This window comes from Eutrigla gurnardus (genome assembly GCF_963514095.1).
Source record: "Eutrigla gurnardus genome assembly, chromosome: 24".
Classification (NCBI taxonomy): domain Eukaryota; kingdom Metazoa; phylum Chordata; class Actinopteri; order Perciformes; family Triglidae; genus Eutrigla; species Eutrigla gurnardus.
Window position 1 is genome coordinate 12,297,818 of NC_139935.1, and position 21,705 is coordinate 12,319,522.

At 45.6% G+C, this 21,705-nt stretch overlaps 2 protein-coding genes across 2 annotated transcripts; one reads left to right on the top strand and one right to left on the bottom strand.

Annotated features, from left to right (window-relative positions):
* LOC311010221 (cilium assembly protein DZIP1-like) lies at positions 1-3,930 on the top strand. The gene is made up of 10 exons (XM_084004831.1): positions 1-131; positions 462-510; positions 599-649; positions 1,336-1,511; positions 1,604-1,808; positions 2,053-2,227; positions 2,312-2,652; positions 2,796-2,917; positions 2,998-3,157; positions 3,440-3,930. The coding sequence occupies exons 1-10, from the start codon at positions 24-26 to the stop codon at positions 3,547-3,549; spliced, it is 1,497 nt and encodes a 498-aa protein (XP_083860957.1). The 5' UTR covers positions 1-23; the 3' UTR covers positions 3,550-3,930.
* Positions 3,931-10,640: 6,710 nt separating this feature from the next.
* Positions 10,641-20,240, bottom strand: LOC311010022 (cilium assembly protein DZIP1-like; the record flags this gene model as incomplete). Its single annotated transcript, XM_084004504.1, has 16 exons — positions 10,641-11,131; positions 11,414-11,573; positions 11,655-11,776; positions 11,924-12,264; positions 12,349-12,523; positions 12,768-12,972; positions 13,065-13,240; positions 13,926-13,976; positions 14,064-14,112; positions 14,457-14,585; positions 14,662-14,724; positions 14,804-14,941; positions 15,031-15,189; positions 15,268-15,383; positions 15,513-15,586; positions 20,200-20,240. The coding sequence occupies 16 exons, from the start codon at positions 20,238-20,240 to the stop codon at positions 11,022-11,024; spliced, it is 2,109 nt and encodes a 702-aa protein (XP_083860630.1). The 3' UTR covers positions 10,641-11,021.
* Between the last annotated feature and the right edge of the window lie 1,465 nt (positions 20,241-21,705).

Consider the following 21,705-nt stretch of genomic DNA (forward strand, 5'->3'; position numbering starts at 1 on the left):
AGTTGCTGAACGAGCTGAGCAGGATGCAGACGTCGGTGGCGGAGCAGCAGGAGAGCGGCCGGCGGCTGCAGCAGGAGATGGGCAGGAGGCTGCAGGAGAAGGAGCGCACCATCAAGGCCCAGAGAGAGCAGGTTATAACACTTACACTCGCACAGCCAGGAAGTGAGGCGGGGGGTCAGCCCTTGTTCAGGATATCCTGTATTTGGCCTCAGATTGTGTTGTATTGAGACATGATGATACTGTATATTTGACAGGAACCATAGTGCACAGGAAACGGATACTTTTCCTGGAATGGCACCACAGTTTCCCATTACTAACAGCTGAGCAGCCAGAGTTCACAAACTTGCATTGTTTTAATAAAAAAGTTGATTATTACAATTATTCCTTTTTCCATCCTGTCATTAAAGCAGATGGCACTGACAAAACCACCAATCATAAATGCTCCTTTTCCCAACTTCCAGATGCGGAATATTTCCTCAAATCCACCCACCAAACTAGTGGAATTACCAGGTATGGAGACCATTTCAGTTCCTTTTTTTTTTATTGAAGGAAACGTCATGTACGATCTCAACGCATGCATGTCTTCTCTGTCTTCCAGTCATCGTCAGTCCACCAGCTCCGGAGCCTAAACCAAAGAGAGTTGTGCTTGGTAAGTGAGTGGCTGTCGTCTTATCAGGAAATAAGAACCTGTCACTCCCAGAGAGGCTGAGCATGCGCTTCCATGCATGAAGGATTTACAGAGACAGCCCCCCTTTAAAAAAAAACATTTGACCTGACTTTTATCAACGCCCTTTGACCTCATGTGCTGTCCAATTAGAGGAGCCAGTCTGTGCTCCTAAGCTGGATCCTATACAGGAGCTGTCAGAAGAGGAGAAAGGTAAAACAGGCAACGAGACCACCGGAGCCGACCGACTGCATGATGTCTGCATGGATGCATCAGTCTGTTGTGGGCAGCCTTTTTCCTTAAAGGGACGGGTTGTGTTTTGTTGTGCTGGGATGTATAAGGTACTCCCTCTGCTACAGTGGACCCTCATACATCCCCACTACAAACAATCCAAACGATCCACTTTTCAGAAAGGGAGCTCCTTGTCTGACATTCGTCGACGTTGCCGATCATTCCATCCATCCGTCATCCGGTTGCCTTGTTTGCTGCAAATCAACTTGTAGACGTTCTCCTCTTCTGCCTGCCCCGCTGCAGCCACATCCATTAACCCGACCTTGCCTTTGGCATCGAGCTTGCTGTGAAAGTTGACAAATGCATGCGTATCGTTTCCCCCTATTTGCCGCCTGTAGCCGTAGCCTGATGGTCCAGATTAAAGGAGACCTCTTTTGTAGACTCGAGCAGCTTCTCTGAGAGGCGGCCAGCGGAGAAGAAGGCCGAGCCCGTGCCAGAGAAGAAGCCGAGGCTGACCAGCAGTGCTCTGAAAAGGAACCCCAACATCAAGAAAGAGATGCGGCCGGATCTGGAGCAGGCTGTTATGGAGAAGCTGGAGAGCCTGGGAGTCAAACCTGTAAGTACCTGCAGCCGTTTGTTGCCTCCGTTGAACTTGTTCAGATGAAGAATGCCCATCATAAGCAGAACTTCCCTCGACCCTCCTCTCAGGATCAGAGCGGTCTGAAGGACAGAGCGCTCACTTCCATCCTGGCCAAGGTGCATTCAAAGCGGGAGAGCGTCGCCAAGGCGATGCCTGAATACTGGCGCCATCGGGAGGAGATAGCCAGCACTGTGGAGCAGAAGCTGGGCGGCGAGAGGAGAGGCAGCGACCCTGCTCCCGAGTCTCAGTCCAGATCCAGGCAATCGGTTCAAGGCGAGTCATCAAAAAGCCTCTTAGCATGTGAGATCATCTCCCCTAAGTTCTAGGAACCACACTGTACTACTTTGTACGACTAGCTTGTCATCCATGCATTAGCGGCTTGTAATTGGTTTTGACTGTGTGCACACATCACTATCGGTCTAATCTGGGAAAGCTTGTTTGCTGCCACATAAACTAACATAAGCTCTGACACACAGTCTGTGTCTGATCCTCTAATAGTGTTTCTGTCTGCGTGCAGTGTTGCAGATCCGCCCTCGATCCAGCAGCCTGCCGTCCAGAGCCACCCAGGTGATGTCTGGACCTGCAGTCAAACAGGCCAAGACGCCCCAGCCGGCACCCAGGATCAGGACCGCCGTCCAACCCAAGACCTCTACGCCCAACGTCAAGTCCGCTCTGAGGACCTTCACATTCAAGTAAAGAGAAACTGGATAAAATAACATGCTTTCTGTAGGTTGAAGTTGAACGATGTGTTAAAATCGGTTTCTGTGATTCTCGAGGACCCCTCCTTTCAGTTCAGATGAGGAATCGGAAGAAGAGGACACGGATATTGAGGAGGAAAAACCCCCAAAACACCAGAGGGGTAAATCGCCACAGTCAAGACTAAACCAGGTCCAAATCAGACCAAGCAAAGCCAGGCCGGCTCAAGCCAGACACTCCTCCAGCCCCCAGCTGGCTAGGGGCTCGCTCGGTGGTGGGACCAAGACCGCGGTGACGAAGATGGGCAGCGACGAGGAGGACGAGTGGTCGGAGCTCAGTGAGCTTCAGGAGATTGACCCGAAACGTCTCCAGAGTTATAAAGACCAGAACGGCAACGTGGATAAGAGGAACTCTGGCAAAGGCAAGTGTTCTGTTCTGAGTCCAGGTTTTTTAGTTTAGTTTTTCATTCATGGTAAACAAAACTCTGAAAACCTGAGAAATCAAAGATATCATTTAGAAATGTCAACTTGCATTAATGAGAATGTATTTTATGAATTCTTTTAGAGAACAAAATCAGTGACCTGGCTGGAAAAATGGAGAAGCAGTTTGCAGAGAGAGCAATAAAGAAACCAGCAGGGGGCATCAGCGTGTTTCCAGAGAGGCAGGACGAGGTCCAGGAACTCACGGTGAGATTCACAAGTGGTGTCATTGTGATGTGGTGGAAAGCCGTGTCGGCCGTGTATGAATGACGTTTCCATGGTGACAGTGCACAGATCTAGAGGAGAGCAGTGAGTGGATGGTGTCCTCCCTAGAGGACAGACAGGAAGTGTCCAAACCAGCCCCGGGCTCTGGACCAATGAGGAAGAGCCTGGACTCCCCCAGCACCAGTGTCTGGGGAACCTCCACAGGAAAGGGAGCCAAATCAGGTCAGCCCCAGTCATAACTTAATTATCTAAATTTTTGTTTGTTACTGTAATGGTAGTATTAAATCCTCCTATCGGTACTCTGTATCAGCAAGTACTGAAATACAAGTACCAGCACTTTGTCTAACTCTTAATAATTCATGTTGATGAATTATGTCAGGCTTGTCTTCTTTATTTCATGGGCTGTATATTGAAACAAAAACATGGCGCATTTGGGTACTGACAGGGATGCCGGTTACCGCGGCAACACTTGGTGCTGTAACCCTGCTGTGTTGTGCCCGGCAGGTCTGACCGAAGCCGGAACAGGAAGCACCCTGAAGAGCAGCCTGTGCTCCCTCAGCGACTTCAGCGACTCTGAGGACATTAGCAGTAAATACAATAAACACTACAGCTGAGTACAGGTGATGCAGCTCTACGTCAAGCACAGACACAAAGACCTCCACTCTTCAGACACCTCCAGTCCATCCTGCTCTTCTTATATGGAAGCTGTGATACAGAGAGAGAGAGCAATATGAAACAAAGGGACATCTGGGCATAAAAGAGCATTTTATAAATACGAGAAATGAGATATTCCTGACTCACCTTATGCCTTGTGCAAATCCTTTACTTGCCTTAGACCATTTCAACCCCTGTATATTCACTGAAAATCTAACCCACACCCACACCAGATGAGATGCCTAATGTAGTTTGTGTAACGTTTTGTAAATCACATTTTTATAATGCCTTCATGTGTTACATTAAGAAACGAGATGTGCTTTTTGTATAGAAAATAATTATACCAGGAAAGGCGTTTTCATCCATGGGTTCGACTCCCGACGGTTGCATTCTGAAAGATTGAAACTGATGGTCTACACGTATTCAGTGTTGTGAAAACATGCGAAATAAAGATGACAGCTTTTTCCAACTCGTATCGACTCGTGATCCTGATTTGAGTCCACGGAGCCCGGAACCTTCCATCTGGTCTGCTGGATTTACTCTGTCGCATGATGTCGCACAACATGCTAATTCTGGGAACATCGTGAAATCTGTAGCGTAAATGAAGCATTAAGCTCAGTTTGACCCATTTAAGGTAGCTAGCTAGTGAGCTAACTGCTAGCATGTCGGCTATTGTTACCATTACGGTTAAGTTCTCTAATAGTGACATAATGTTAGCGATTAGCATTAGCAATGTATTATATTAACACTATATGTAGAATTAAAATACTTGGTCCTGAAAGACAGAGTAGGTTATTTGGGAAAACCAGAGACTTTGAACGCATCGCCTTTAGTGCCGTCACAACCATGCTGAACCTATAGGTGGCAGTGTAACAAGTATGTAAATGTTAAATGTTGATGAATGCCTCTCCCTTACATTTGTCATGTTGATTAATTTCCAAATTATACAATTGTATATTTTATTGCTTTATTTTATCCGTTTTTAAAGTGTACTTGTATATTTTTTTTAAATATTGTTTGAACCGGTTAAACAATTCAAACCGGTATCCAATAGCAACAATAGAATACGCCTATGTCACATGGAACAGGTTGGATCAAAGGCCATGGAGAGCTGCAAGCAGACTCTCCAGGAGAAGGAGGAGCAGTGGGAGACCACCGAGAGCTCCTTGAGGTCCCAGCTGGACCACCTTCAGAGCCAGAGCCCCAAGAAGAAGAAGTCTTGGTTCAGAAAGCTCATGCCTGGCTCCAGAGGTCCACGCTGAGGACAGGAAGCACATATCTTATAACTGAATGTATATATCATTTAGAAATTAATGTACATATACTTTTTCAGTCCAAATCCTGGTGAGCCGCAGACTGAGCTCTATCTTACCGACAGCAGCAACACTTGCAACCCCACCCCTCTGAACACCAGCCAGCAAGCAGAGAGGAATGCCAGCGCCAAATGATTATTATTATACATCATTATTATAAGTATTACTACTATCTCATGTTACAAACAGACAATGGTGGTGTAGTGGCTAAGGAATAAGACACATTATCAAAGTGTTGATGGTTCAAATCCAGGTTTGAATTTTACCGAATGACTTATTTTCTAACTTGAGTTCAGAACTATTTATGAAAGGCACACTCACACACATGTATCACCAAGATGACTTTAATTCTCAAATGATTTCATGTTGGATCGGCACATGAAGCAAACATCTCATGTTAGGTTGACTGGAAACTCTTTGACTTTCTTCATTATTTCATTCACCACTAGGGGTCCCTAGCGTACTTATTTGAAGCTTTGGGTGGTTCATCTGGCTGAGAGGCTCTGATGTTTCATGAGGCTTCATCTCACCATCACTACCTTCAACACAACAGGTTTCCCACACATCCTCACTCAACACCATCTTCCCCCAAATGACCCGCTTAAATCCCCCCAGCACCTCCTTTCCCTAATTGGCACGTACCATTACCTTTCCTTCACCCCTAAACATACAATAAAGAAACAAATGTGTGTGCGTCATGTAATATGTACACACATTGTAATTCCTCTGACTTCCCCTGGTAACCCCACGTTTCATGTCGCAACGCTATGAACTGTGGGTAATTCCCTCAGGTAAAGTCAGCATCAAAAGTAGTGGGCTCAAAATGTCCGTGAGTGAGCCCTCCTGCACTTCAGGACTTGACCGTGGCACAGACCAGGGGCCTCATTTATAAAACTGTCGGTAGGATCCTTACTAAAAGTGTACGTACGCCCAAAAGCCAAAGTTTGCGTGCGCCAAAAAAAAAATCAGATTTATAAAACTGTGCACAGGCAAGCTGTACGCAATGTTCCCTTTTCGTGGTGAATCACGGCGACAGGTCAGGAAAAAGCAAAGAAACGTAACTTTTCAGAAACGGAGAAAGAGACCAACATGGATTTAATGTATTGCTTGTGTATTTGAGGAACTTTGACTTTGATGTGACTTTGATGGGGATTGTGTCCGAAAAGTAGGGAGACACAGACGCGACTGAGACCAGAGGGATAAAGGTAAACAGATTTTAAACTTTCTGTCCTTCCAGAGTCTGCAGTGTTGGGTGTAGAGGAGGGTGACGGTGAGGAGGGTGATGGTGAGGAGGGTGATGGTGAGGAGGGTGATGGTGAGGAGGGTGACAGTGAGGAGGGTGACGGTGAGGAGGGTGACAGTGAGGAGGGTGACGGTGAGGAGGGTGATGGTGAGGAGGGTGACAGTGAGGAGGGTGACGGTGAGGAGGGTGATGGTGAGGAGGGTGACGGTGAGGAGGGTGACCGTGAGGAGGGTGACGTGAGGACGGCACAGCTTCCAGCTCAGTGCAAAGCAGCAGTGCACCCTGGGCGCATGGCACATCAAGCGGTCGGGTGCTCACTGATGCCGTCCTGCAACTTCAGCGAGACACAATTGAGACACAATCACCGCCATCAACAACGTTGCAGATGAGCTACAGCAAAAACGCTCTGTGATGCAAGAAATTGCCATATTAATAAGTGAATTCGTTAAAATGAACAATGATTGTTGTCTTCCTTATCTTACAAACCCCGCATGACATCCTCACGGATGTTGATACCCCTCCAGTCGGGCTGGGGGCCGTGGCTCACTGCGGTCACGCCAGCTGCCGAAATCTGTTGCGCATCTATTCCTGTACTTACGGTACGGGTGCCCGAAGTTACCAAAATGGTGTTGAAAGCAGTTTTTATATCAGGTGCAACGGTTAAACATGAGGAAAATGATGGGTTTGCTAATTTCTTCAATAGATCTTTGTTCAGAGTGACTGTGACTAGCAGTTACATAGCAAATATCAAGTCATTTTACTGGATGGTTTTATAATAAAGTCACCTCCAAATCTCTCTCAAGTGCATACTGACAATCAGATAATTTCCTCACATTCATAAATTAATTAAACTTATTCCTTAAGAGGTTTGCTAATATTTTCAATGGATTCTTGTTGAGTGATCCTGAATGTTATTATAGAAAATATCAAGACATTCTACTGTATGGTTGTATAATAAATTCAATTCAAAATCACTCCCAGTATCAAAGTGCACACTGGCGAATGGATCATTTCCTGATTTTCTAATCTAATCAGTGGTGTTTCCTTGCAGAGGCCAAGGGAAGCCAGGCTTCCTCCGTTTTTTCAGAATATAACCATCATTTAATAAAATCACTTTTTTAACAGTTTACGTAATCCCTCTGTGATGTGTCTGTCGTCTCCTCCTCGTCTCTCTTCATTAATTATTGAGCGTTTCATGATGTGTTAAACAGCGCCCCTCTAAATGTTACGGGGTGAATGAGTGTTGAAAACATGTTACTGCACCCTGTTGTCTGTGAGGAGGCCAAGCTGCGCTGAACTCCCTTGGTGGAAAAAAAGAGAGGTTCATTCGCCAGTGTGCACTTTGATACTGGGAGTGATTTTGAATTGAATTTATTATACAACCATACAGTAGAATGTCTTGATATTTTCTATAATAACATTCAGGATCACTCAACAAGAATCCATTGAAAATATTTGCAAACCTCTTAAGGAATAAGTTTAATTAATTTATGAATGTGAGGAAATTATCTGATTGTCAGTATGCACTTGAGAGAGATTTGGAGGTGACTTTATTATAAAACCATCCAGTAAAATGACTTGATATTTGCTATGTAACTGCTAGTCACAGTCACTCTGAACAAAGATCTATTGAAGAAATTAGCAAACCCATCATTTTCCTCATGTTTAACCGTTGCACCTGATATAAAAACTGCTTTCAACACCATTTTGGTAACTTCGGGTAAGTACAGGAATAGATGCGCAACAGATTTCGGCAGCTGGCGTGACCGCAGTGAGCCACGGCCCCCAGCCCGACTGGAGGGGTATCAACATCCGTGAGGATGTCATGCGGGGTTTGTAAGATAAGGAAGACAACAATCATTGTTCATTTTAACGAATTCACTTATTAATATGGCAATTTCTTGCATCACAGAGCGTTTTTGCTGTAGCTCATCTGCAACGTTGTTGATGGCGGTGATTGTGTCTCAATTGTGTCTCGCTGAAGTTGCAGGACGGCATCAGTGAGCACCCGACCGCTTGATGTGCCATGCGCCCAGGGTGCACTGCTGCTTTGCACTGAGCTGGAAGCTGTGCCGTCCTCACGTCACCCTCCTCACGGTCACCCTCCTCACTGTCACCCTCCTCACCATCACCCTCCTCACCATCACCCTCCTCACTGTCACCCTCCTCACCATCACCCTCCTCACCGTCACCCTCCTCACTGTCACCCTCCTCACCGTCACCCTCCTCACTGTCACCCTCCTCACCATCACCCTCCTCACCATCACCCTCCTCACCATCACCCTCCTCACCGTCACCCTCCTCTACACCCAACACTGCAGACTCTGGAAGGACAGAAAGTTTAAAATCTGTTTACCTTTATCCCTCTGGTCTCAGTCGCGTCTGTGTCTCCCTACTTTTCGGACACAATCCCCGTCAAAGTCACATCAAAGTCAAAGTTCCTCAAATACACAAGCAATACATTAAATCCATGTTGGTCTCTTTCTCCGTTTCTGAAAAGTTACGTTTCTTTGCTTTTTCCTGACCTGTCGCCGTGATTCACCACGAAAAGGGAACATTGCGTACAGCTTGCCTGTGCACAGTTTTATAAATCTGATTTTTTTTTTGGCGCACGCAAACTTTGGCTTTTGGGCGTACGTACACTTTTAGTAAGGATCCTACCGACAGTTTTATAAATGAGGCCCCTGGTCTGTGCCACGGTCAAGTCCTGAAGTGCAGGAGGGCTCACTCACGGACATTTTGAGCCCACTACTTTTGATGCTGACTTTACCTGAGGGAATTACCCACAGTTTATAGCGTTGCGACATGAAACGTGGGGTTACCAGGGGAAGTCAGAGGAATTACAATGTGTGTACATATTACATGACGCACACACATTTGTTTCTTTATTGTATGTTTAGGGGTGAAGGAAAGGTAATGGTACGTGCCAATTAGGGAAAGGAGGTGCTGGGGGGATTTAAGCGGGTCATTTGGGGGAAGATGGTGTTGAGTGAGGATGTGTGGGAAACCTGTTGTGTTGAAGGTAGTGATGGTGAGATGAAGCCTCATGAAACATCAGAGCCTCTCAGCCAGATGAACCACCCAAAGCTTCAAATAAGTACGCTAGGGACCCCTAGTGGTGAATGAAATAATGAAGAAAGTCAAAGAGTTTCCAGTCAACCTAACATGAGATGTTTGCTTCATGTGCCGATCCAACATGAAATCATTTGAGAATTAAAGTCATCTTGGTGATACATGTGTGTGAGTGTGCCTTTCATAAATAGTTCTGAACTCAAGTTAGAAAATAAGTCATTCGGTAAAATTCAAACCTGGATTTGAACCATCAACACTTTGATAATGTGTCTTATTCCTTAGCCACTACACCACCATTGTCTGTTTGTAACATGAGATAGTAGTAATACTTATAATAATGATGTATAATAATAATCATTTGGCGCTGGCATTCCTCTCTGCTTGCTGGCTGGTGTTCAGAGGGGTTACCTGGGGTTGCAAGTGTTGCTGCTGTCGGTAAGATAGAGCTCAGTCTGCTGCTCATGATATATACATTCAGTTATAAGATATGTGCTTCCTGTCCTCAGCGTGGACCTCTGGAGCCAGGCATGAGCTTTCTGAACCAAGACTTCTTCTTCTTGGGGCTCTGGCTCTGAAGGTGGTCCAGCTGGGACCTCAAGGAGCTCTCGGTGGTCTCCCACTGCTCCTCCTTCTCCTGGAGAGTCTGCTTGAAGCTCTCCGTGGCCTTTGATCCAACCTGTTCCATGTGACATAGGCGTATTCTATTGTTGCTATTGGATACCGGTTTGAATTGTTTAACCGGTTCAAACAATATTTAAAAAAAATATACAAGTACACTTTAAAAACGGATAAAATAAAGCAATAAAATATACAATTGTATAATTTGGAAATTAATCAACATGACAAATGTAAGGGAGAGGCATTCATCAACATTTAACATTTACATACTTGTTACACTGCCACCTATAGGTTCAGCATGGTTGTGACGGCACTAAAGGCGATGCGTTCAAAGTCTCTGGTTTTCCCAAATAACCTACTCTGTCTTTCAGGACCAAGTATTTTAATTCTACATATAGTGTTAATATAATACATTGCTAATGCTAATCGCTAACATTATGTCACTATTAGAGAACTTAACCGTAATGGTAACAATAGCCGACATGCTAGCAGTTAGCTCACTAGCTAGCTACCTTAAATGGGTCAAACTGAGCTTAATGCTTCATTTACGCTACAGATTTCACGATGTTCCCAGAATTAGCATGTTGTGCGACATCATGCGACAGAGTAAATCCAGCAGACCAGATGGAAGGTTCCGGGCTCCGTGGACTCAAATCAGGATCACGAGTCGATACGAGTTGGAAAAAGCTGTCATCTTTATTTCGCATGTTTTCACAACACTGAATACGTGTAGACCATCAGTTTCAATCTTTCAGAATGCAACCGTCGGGAGTCGAACCCATGGATGAAAACGCCTTTCCTGGTATAATTATTTTCTATACAAAAAGCACATCTCGTTTCTTAATGTAACACATGAAGGCATTATAAAAATGTGATTTACAAAACGTTACACAAACTACATTAGGCATCTCATCTGGTGTGGGTGTGGGTTAGATTTTCAGTGAATATACAGGGGTTGAAATGGTCTAAGGCAAGTAAAGGATTTGCACAAGGCATAAGGTGAGTCAGGAATATCTCATTTCTCGTATTTATAAAATGCTCTTTTATGCCCAGATGTCCCTTTGTTTCATATTGCTCTCTCTCTCTGTATCACAGCTTCCATATAAGAAGAGTAGGATGGACTGGAGGTGTCTGAAGAGTGGAGGTCTTTGTGTCTGTGCTTGACGTAGAGCTGCATCACCTGTACTCAGCTGTAGTGTTTATTGTATTTACTGCTAATGTCCTCAGAGTCGCTGAAGTCGCTGAGGGAGCACAGGCTGCTCTTCAGGGTGCTTCCTGTTCCGGCTTCGGTCAGACCTGCCGGGCACAACACAGCGGGGTTACAGCACCAAGTGTTGCCGCGGTAACCGGCATCCCTGTCAGTACCCAAATGCGCCATGTTTTTGTTTCGATAAACAGCCCATGAAATAAAGAAGACAAGCCTGACATAATTCATCAACATGAATTATTAAGAGTTAGACAAAGTGCTGGTACTTGTATTTCAGTACTTTCTGATACAGAGTACCGATAGGAGGATTTAATACTACCATTACAGTAACAAAAAAAAAACTAGATAATTAAGTTATGACTGGGGCTGACCTGATTTGGCTCCCTTTCCTGTGGAGGTTCCCCAGACACTGGTGCTGGGGGAGTCCAGGCTCTTCCTCATTGGTCCAGAGCCCGGGGCTGGTTTGGACACTTCCTGTCTGTCCTCTAAGGAGGACACCATCCACTCACTGCTCTCCTCTAGATCTGTGCACTGTCACCACGGAAACGTCATTCATACACGGCCGACACAGCTTTTCCACCACATCACAATGACACCACTTGTGAAGCTCACCGTGAGTTCCTGGACCTCGTCCTGCCTCTCTAGAAACACGCTGATGCCCCCTGCTGGTTTCTTTATTGCTCTCTCTGCAAACTGCTTCTCCATTTTTCCAGCCAGGTCACTGATTTTGTTCTCTAAAAGAATTCATAAAATACATTCTCATTAATGCAAGTTGACATTTCTAAATACTATCCTTGATTTCTCAGGTTTTCAGAGTTTTGTTTACGTACCATGAATGAAAAACTCAACTAAAAAACCTGGACTCAGAACAGAACACTTGCCTTTGCCAGAGTTCCTCTTATCCACGTTGCCGTTCTGGTTTTTGTAACTCTGGAGACGTTTCGGGTCAATCTCCTGAAGCTCACTGAGCTCCGACCACTCGTCCTCCTCGTCGCTGCCCATCTTCGTCACCGTGGTCTTGGTCCCACCACCGAGCGACCCCCTAGCCAGCTGGGGGCTGGAGGAGTGTCTGGCTGGAGCCGGCCTGGCTTTGCTTGGTCTGATTTGGACCTGGTTTAGTCTCGACTGTGGCGATTTACCCCTCTGGTGTTTTGGGGGTTTTTCCTCCTCAATATCCGTGTCCTCTTCTTCCGATTCCTCATCTGAACTGAAAGGAGGGGTCCTCGAGAATCACAGAAACCGTTTTTAACACATCGTTCAACTTCAACCTACAGAAAGCATGTTATTTTATCCAGTTTCTCTTTACTTGGATGTGAAGGTCCTCAGAGCGGACTTGACGTTGGGCGTAGAGGTCTTGGGTTGGACGGCGGTCCTGATCCTGGGTGCCGGCTGGGGCGTCTTGGCCTGTTTGACTGCAGGTCCAGACATCACCTGGGTGGCTCTGGACGGCAGGCTGCTGGATCGAGGGCGGATCTGCAACACTGCACGCAGACAAAAACACTATTAGAGGATCAGACACAGACTGTGTGTCAGAGCTTATGTTAGTTTATGTGGCAGCAAACGAGCTTTCCCAGATTAGACCGATAGTGATGTGTGCACACAGTCAAAACCAATTACAAGCCGCTAATGCATGGATGACAAGCTAGTCGTACAAAGTAGTACAGTGTGATTCCTAGAACTTAGAGGAGATGATCTCACGTGCTAAGAGGCTTTTTGATGACTCGCCTTGAACCGATTGCCTGGATCTGGACTGAGACTCGGGAGCAGGGTCGCTGCCTCTCCTCTCGCCGCCCAGCTTCTGCTCCACAGTGCTGGCTATCTCCTCCCGATGGCGCCAGTATTCAGGCATCGCCTTGGCGACGCTCTCCCGCTTTGAATGCACCTTGGCCAGGATGGAAGTGAGCGCTCTGTCCTTCAGACCGCTCTGATCCTGAGAGGAGGGTCGAGGGAAGTTCTGATTATGATGGGCATTCTTCATCTGAACAAGTTCAACGGAGGCAACAAACGGCTGCAGGTACTTACAGGTTTGACTCCCAGGCTCTCCAGCTTCTCCATAACAGCTTGCTCCAGATCCGGCCGCATCTCTTTCTTGATGTTGGGGTTCCTTTTCAGAGCACTGCTGGTCAGCCTCGGCTTCTTCTCTGGCACGGGCTCGGCCTTCTTCTCCGCTGGCCGCCTCTCAGAGAAGCTGCTCGAGTCTACAAAAGAGGTCTCCTTTAATCTGGACCATCAGGCTACGGTTACAGGCGGCAAATAGGGGGAAACGATACGCATGCATTTGTCAACTTTCACAGCAAGCTCGATGCCAAAGGCAAGGTCGGGTTAATGGATGTGGCTGCAGCGGGGCAGGCAGAAGAGGAGAACGTCTACAAGTTGATTTGCAGCAAACAAGGCAACCAGATGACGGATGGATGGAATGATCGGCAACGTCGACGAATGTCAGACAAGGAGCTCCCTTTCTGAAAAGTGGATCGTTTGGATTGTTTGTAGTGGGGATGTATGAGGGTCCACTGTAGCAGAAGGAGTACCTTATACATCCCAGCACAACAAAACACAACCCGTCCCTTTAAGGAAAAAGGCTGCCCACAACAGACTGATGCATCCATGCAGACATCATGCAGTTGGTCGGCTCCGGTGGTTTCGTTGCCTGTTTTACCTTTCTCCTCTTCTGACAGCTCCTGTATAGGATCCAGCTTAGGAGCACAGACTGGCTCCTCTAATTGGACAGCACATGAGGTCAAAGGGCGTTGATAAAAGTCAGGTCAAATGTTTTTTTTAAAGGGGGGCTGTCTCTGTAAATCCTTCATGCATGGAAGCGCATGCTCAGCCTCTCTGGGAGTGACAGTTTCTTATTTCCTGATAAGACGACAGCCACTCACTTACCGAGCACAACTCTCTTTGGTTTAGGCTCCGGAGCTGGTGCACTGACGATGACTGGAAGACAGAGAAGACATGCATGCGTTGAGATCGTACATGACGTTTCCTTCAATAAAAAAAAAGGAACTGAAATGGTCTCCATACCTGGTACTTCCACTAGTTTGGTGGGTGGATTTGAGGAAATATTCCGCATCTGGAAGTTGGGAAAAGGAGCATTTATGATTGGTAGTTTTGTCAGTGCCATCTGCTTTAATGACTAGTAATAATTGTAATCAAAAGTAATAATAAGTAATAATCAACTTTTTTATTAAAACAATGCAAGTTTGTGAACTCTGGCTGCTCAGCTGTTAGCGAGTAATGGGAAACTGTGGTGCCATTCCAGGAAAAGTATCCGTTTCCTGTGCACTATGGTTCCTGTCAAATATACAGTATCATCATGTCTCAATACAACACAATCTGAGGCCAAATACAGGATATCCTGAACAAGGGCTGACCCCCCGCCTCACTTCCTGGCTGTGCGAGTGTAAGTGTTATAACCTGCTCTCTCTGGGCCTTGATGGTGCGCTCCTTCTCCTGCAGCCTCCTGCCCATCTCCTGCTGCAGCCGCCGGCCGCTCTCCTGCTGCTCCGCCACGGACGTCTGCATCCTGCTCAGCTCGTTCAGCAACTGGGAGGCGACGTTTCACGGCTTCAAATTACACGTAAACGACATAATAATGATGAGGTTTGATAAGAACACATACCTGGTTCTTTTCAGACTCGTGTTGGCCCTTTATTTCCTGCAGCCTGGATTCCCACTTTTGATCCTAGAGGAGAATATTTGTGTCCTCAAAAGGATTTCATTCTCTTGTAATTATGGAAAGAACATCTGGCCTCGACACTGACCTGTTTCTTCAGTTGGTGTTCCAGCTTCTGCATGGCTTGGATCTGCATCTCTTTGTAGTTGTCCAGATCTCTCTCTGGCTGCGAGTGAACAGGGACGGACGATTTCTCAAGCTTGGCGGTCTGATTCTGATTTGCTTCCTATGAATAAAAATAGTAAAAAAAAAAAAGGTATGAATAAAATATATGCTGGAGAACCAAAATGGATCATCCAAGTATTCTTTTCGTACATTGAGAGCCTGAATGTTCCGGGTGTAAAGATACTCCATCTCTCTACGCATGCCGTCCCTGCTGTCTTCTATCTTTCTGTCCATGCGCGCCATCTCCTCCGCCTTAAAGCGGTCCAATTCTCTCAGCAGGTCTTTTTGCAGGGACTGCTGCTCTTTTTCCTGGAATCACGACGGAAATCAAACGAGCAGGAACCAGAAGTTTGGCATTTTTGCTTTAAAAGTAGTCGTTTTTCCTACCTGAGCTGTTTTGGCTTGCAGGTCCTGTTGCTGCTGAACAATCTGCTCCTTCAGACCGCTGATCTCCGATTTGAGGCTGTCGATCTGAGATTTCTTCTCACTGTCTGACCGGAACTCTGGAAGGACGTAGAAGAACAAAGAAAACAAGATATTTGTGTAACAACACAATGTGAGGAAGCGTATCATATTTCAGCTGCAAATACATCTTCACAAGACATCCTTAAATGATTTAATGCGCGACGTACCGGTCTCGTACTCATCAGGGTTCCTGATTCTGGAGGAACGAGGAATTGAGGAAGGACTTTCCACAATGTGGACACTAAAAGAAAGAAACACAAAATACAGGTATCAATATATCACCTTGTGAGTTTTCTTATATAAAGAAAGCAAAGCTCAAGCCATATTTTTGGATATTCAATTAAAATCAAGGTTGTGCAGGGCTCCAGACTAACTTTATGCATTGGTTGCACTGGTGAGCCTAACTTTTTTTTTAAGGTGCACCAGCACAAAGTTCAGGTGCACCCACATTTTTCATTGCGTCGCCTTTAACACCAAAAGGTCACCTTTTCATTGCTCTCCTTTTACATAATGACGCCCCCTTATGGCCTAGGTTAACTGCAGCACCATCAGCACCCAGAGCACCCGTTTTCTCCAGCCAATCTGCACACTGATGCCCAAACGCAGCAAATGCTTGCTTTGTGGCAGCATAAATTCCTCAAGAATAAAAAGATCATACAGGTCACTTGCCTGTAGATTGCAAATGGAAAACTGTTTATGTGATCTTAGCCTAGCCTACTTATGTTTTTACTTAGGCTATTCATTTTTAATAATATAAGGAATAGGCTACTATACAATTTCCTATTCATGATGTCTCATGCTGTAATTTGGGCCTTCAAACACTGTGCGTGTCCATGCTCCACCCGACATGTCCAATTAACATGTTGACCGGCCTCCCTTTATGCAAAATGCAGCAGTAGACAATAACGCACTCCTTCATAGAGACGTCTGTGTCGCCGTCAATCATGAATGACGCGTACGTGGCGTTTCCAACCTCCGCAACTGTCTTGTTCTTTAGTGTGTCGGCATCTTTTTCATCAGAATAATTTCGGACTTAGTGAACGGCAACTCCTCCTTTGCAATATTGTATGCAACGATGAATTTTATAATCATTTCAGATTCCTCAGCGGAGCTGATCGATACAGCCTGACGCTGAAATGCAGCTGGGAGAGCTTTATTAACACACTTATCACGGCATGTAGTATGCTTTTTGGACATATTGCGCTTTTTCAACGTCTCGATGCGAAATGTTGTTGACTCTTCCACAAACGCACTATTACCGGCCATATTCTGACCGCACTCCCGCCAATAAATGCAATGCATTGAGTCCCTTTCTTTATCGTACATCAGCCAGGGGAATTGCTTGAACCAGTCCTGTCTGAAGGCATATTTTTGGGCTTTTTAATTAATTAATTAATTGTCTCGGGGCCAGGCTTTCTGCCTCTCTTCATTTTTGGAGAAAATGGAAGCGCTCAGGAATACCTGCTCAGCTCGCTCACATTTTTCGAACTGACACAATTTACAGCAGTGAAAAGGACCAATCATAGGCAAGGACCCGCCAGAGCTCTGTCTCTTATTGGTTTAGACCACGATACCATCAGGAGAACACAACGAGATGCTGTGCTTACGATTTCATAAAAATCACTCATAAAAATTTTGGTCCAAAATGGTCGCACTCTGGAGCCCTGTATTGTATCTGAGATATCAGCCTGTCCAATTAGGAAGCAGCACTGATTGGGAATCAATTTCACCTGCTGTTGTGTAAATAGAACAGCCCACAGGTGGAAACGAGTGGCAATTAGCAAGACATCCCTATAAAGGAATGGTTCTGCAGGTGGTGACCACAGACCATTTCTCTGTTCTCTGCCTTTTTGGCAGATTTTTTTCTTTTTTGAATGTTTCCGGTGTTTGCACCACTAGAGGTAGCATGAGGCGGTTTCTCCAACCCACAGAAGTTGCCCAGTTAGTGCAACTCATCCATGATGGCACATCAATGCACACTGTGGCAAGAAGGTTTGCTGTGCCCCCCAGCACAGTGTCAAGAGCATCAGGAGATTCCAGGAGACAGGCCAGTACACGTGGAGACAGGCCAGTACACCAGGAGACGTGGAGGGGCCGAAGAAGGACAACAACCCAACAGCAGGACCGATATCTGCTCCTTTGTGCACGGAGGAACAGGAGGAGCACTGCCAGAGCCCTACAAAATGACCTCCAGCAGGCCACTGATGTTCAAGTTTCAACTCAAACAGTCCCAAATCGACTCCATGAGGGTGGTTTGAGGGCCCGACGTCCACAAATAGGCCCTGTGCTTAAAACCCAACACTGTGTAATGCCATTGGCATTTGCTAGAGATCACAGAGATTGGCAGATTCGCCATTGGCGCCCTGTGCTCTTCATGGATGAGAGCAGGTTCACCCTGAGCACATGTGACCGACATGACAGGGTCTGGCGACGCCGTGGAGAACGTTCTGCTGCTGCAACATCCTCCAGCATGACCGGTTTCGCGGTGGCCTAGTGATGGTCTGGGGAGGCATTTCTTTGGAAGGTCACACAGCCCTCCATGTGCTTGCTGGAGGTACCCTGACTGCCATTAGGTACCGGGATGAGATCCTCAGACCCATTGTGAGACCATATGCTGGTGCAGTGGGCCCTAGGTTCCTTCTAATGCATGACAATGCTAGGCCTCATGTGGCTGGAGTGTGTCAGCAGTTCCTGCATGATGAAGGCATTGATGTTATGGACTGGCCTGCCTGTTCCCCAGACCTGAATCCTATTGAGCACATCTGGGACATCATGTCTCATTCCAGACCTGTGCTGTCCTCAGATCTGTGTACAGGAAGAGGTGGAGCTTTACTCTTTACTTAGAAACATTTCTCAGAACTGCATTTCTGGGAAACCAAAAAACTTTTAATCGGACAAGAATCTACCTACTGATGACATTTACATGACTGTTACTATGACAACCAGGAAACCACTTAGATGTTCCTATCAGATTAATGCTGTCAGTGTGGTCTTATTATTTCCGCAGGACAAACATGGCCGGCAGCAAAGGGACTTTTTCAGATCCCTCCAGGTACGTCATCATTTCAACCAGACCAGCAGACTTAACAGCAGAATGTGAGGTTTAGAAAATCCTAAAAATCTGCCTTCGGTTCAATAACAAATAAGTCCACCTGTAGAAGGCACAACAGTCTCTTCTAGGATAAACATGGTAACACCTTGTACATAAAAGAACATATTTTGGGACTTTTCATGCATAGAAAAAGTGGGAAAGAGTTTTATGTAAGGATGTTGAAAGACTTTTGTACACTGTGAAATACAGTTTGTTTCAAATCACATTAAAATTAAATATATATTTTTGTGTTCAAATTTGTTTTGGTTTGAACTTGACATTCCGAATTCCAATGAGTACAACTTGACTGGCCACAGTCACTTAGTGAGGTCACAACACTCAGAGTTCCACATCTTGAGAAGAGATTAAAGCAGACGTTTGGACACAGATCAGATACCTGGACACAGATCAGATACCTGGACACAGATCAGATACCTGGACACAGATCAGATACCTGGACACAGATCAGATACCTGGACACAGATCAGATTCCTGGACACATCACATCTGCTATTACTACGTTCAACCACTACTGTTCGAGAGTCATGACTTCTACATTGTGGAAGACAACCAGCGCTGTTCAGTGTCCGTCCTCCAGGAGACAACTGAGTGAGTAGTGAGGACAAAGTCCTGGGAAAACTGTAGTCTCTTACTCGATAATCTCAACCTGATCTCACGGGAAGGCGTACAAATAGCTGGACATTTTAAGGACACTCATGAAAACACGTTTTAAGCTTTTAATGTGTCATTTTGCATCATGGTTGGTCTTCACTTGCAGCATGTAGACTAACTGGAAGGTGCTTCAGTCTGCAGTTTAAAAAATAACAACAATAATAATAATAGATTTTCTTTGTAGTGTACTTTTCATTCAATGAATAAAAATGAAGCATAGTACATCAGAAAGAGGGTGCAATTTAGCAGTCAAAGGACTTTTTTAAAGTCCCAGTCGTGGTGTACTTTAAAAAAAACTTTAAAAAAGTCTTGACTTTGAATTAATGAAAAGTACACTACAAGAAATTCCATTATTATAATTGTTATTTTTCAAACTGCAGACTGAAGCACACAGAGAGCCCCTCTTCCCTCGGGTCGTACCACTATCACAGGGGGGAGGCGGAGGGAAGTAGCAACAATCTTCCAATTCCTCGATTAAAAAACGTAACGAGGAGGTCCAAAACAACCAAGGAAAAGAAAACACCGGTGGAAAAGGAAGAAAAAAAGAGAGATTGCGACGGTGCCCGTGATAAAACCAGAGTCAACATCGGACCCGCGTTTCAAAGGTGGGTGATCAAAGGGATTTCAAAGGGCACGGAGTTGAGGGGGAGGAGCTTGGTGGTCGTGGGGGAGGAGCCTGAGAGTTGTAAACATTCAAAATCTGACAGAGTGCCGACTTGCCGACTGGGACTTTAATAAAAGACAAACTTCTGTGGTCTCTAACTTTATCTGTGATCACTCATTCCAAATGTTCATGTATTTTTAGGCTTTTAATGTGTCATTTTGCATCATGGTTGGTCTTCACTTGCAGCATGTTGACTAACTGATGCTGGTTCTTCCATTAGTCTCTCACACAGGCGATCATATAGTAGATAGTAGATAGCGAACTAAGCCATGTGTTTGTTGTTGCAGGACGCCACATCACCAATGCAGTTAGAGAGGAGATTCTTGAAAGGGCCAGCAAGAGGAGCAGGACAAGTCCACGTCCCTCCGAGGGCTGCAGCCTCACATTTAGTGGGCCTTCATCAAGTGGCAGTTCTGGTTCATCGTACACCTGCTCATCTGACAGCTCAGGTGAGATGAGACGGATCATTATATCTGTGTTCTCAACTCAACAGTGTGAGCAGTCTGCTATTAACGGCTCAGCTCTCAATCCAGATACAAGTGAAGCTGCTTGTATTAAATGCTTGTATTATCAGGTCAACACTTGTCAACACTTGTTGACCTGATAACACAAGCATTTATAAAAATTCAGCAAACATTTTTCATACTCTGGCATGAAACTTGCGTCACAGAAACAGCTTGGTAAACACGGAAGTGGCATCTACGCTGCGGTAGCGTTAGTTTAGCGTTAGCAGCCGAGGATAGAAGCTATCAGGCAAGCTATCATGACTTAATAAACTATCGCACAGCACAAATGTTGTATCAAGAATCTAACAGAACTCTCCCTCAGAACCTGCAAAAACTCTTCATACACAGAGAGAGACACAATCTTAGAGGGAACATGATTTTCAGGCAAAGGAAGGTACGAACTACGTTAAAATCCTTTTCCTTATCGGTCACAGGTGTTAGACAATGGAATGTGTTAGAAGAAGAAGTAAAAAAATCAGCAACACTAAGTGGCTTTAAGAAGAAGTATGTAAATTCAACTGTTGACAGGTACAGATTATTGCATGTGAGTTGAAAAAGGTCTGAGGCACGAATCAGCAGACATGGTGTTGTGACGGGATGAGAGCATAACGAATGAACATTCTGTACCCAAACAATAAGTTGAACCTGAGAAACTTGTATGGTCCGATGTCAGTTGTACGTAGCAGGGAGTATCAACAATGTGGAGATAAATTAGGTACGAATACCAATCGTGACTGTTAAATCCAACAGTCCACGATGGAGTTGCTGAACTGGTCACTGAATGCTATCGACAGAGTGTTCTCAACACGGCGTGCGGGTTCTGGTGAACCTACGTGCCCCGACGGGACCTTTATGTCCGGCTACATCATGGATGGTTGGGGAAAGTGGCAGCGGCGGCGCCAGGGTGGGGCTTGGTTGGGCTATAGCCTCATCGAGAATTGTGTTAGCCCTACTATTAGCCCTACTATAAAACCACCAAGAAAAAAACAACAACAAAATAACCAAGAAAAGTGCGGAGTTCAACAGCACCACCACGTCACGTCGTAACGGCATTCAGGCAGCTGCGATGACAACTGTCACTGATCAGGGTTCATTAACAGACTGTACTGTCCGTACGTCAACGTCACTCATGTGAGCCCGCTTTTAGTGTATGCTCGACACAGAGACAGTAGGCTACTAGTTTGTAAGCTACCTGGCTCTAGCAGTTAGCGTTAGCAGCTTATAGTCACTCACGTTAAGTTAACGTTAGTAAGCATGGATACATTTGTTTTTAAACGTCGTCGGACGGAACAACAGATGGCGGTGGAGGGCGTGTTGGATAAAACTACTGACGCACCGTTGACACCTGCAGGGGAAGATGACCACTCGGGTCCCGGCTGTTACCGTAACTATTCACGTTTCGCTGTCTCTGTCTCTGTCTCTCTCTC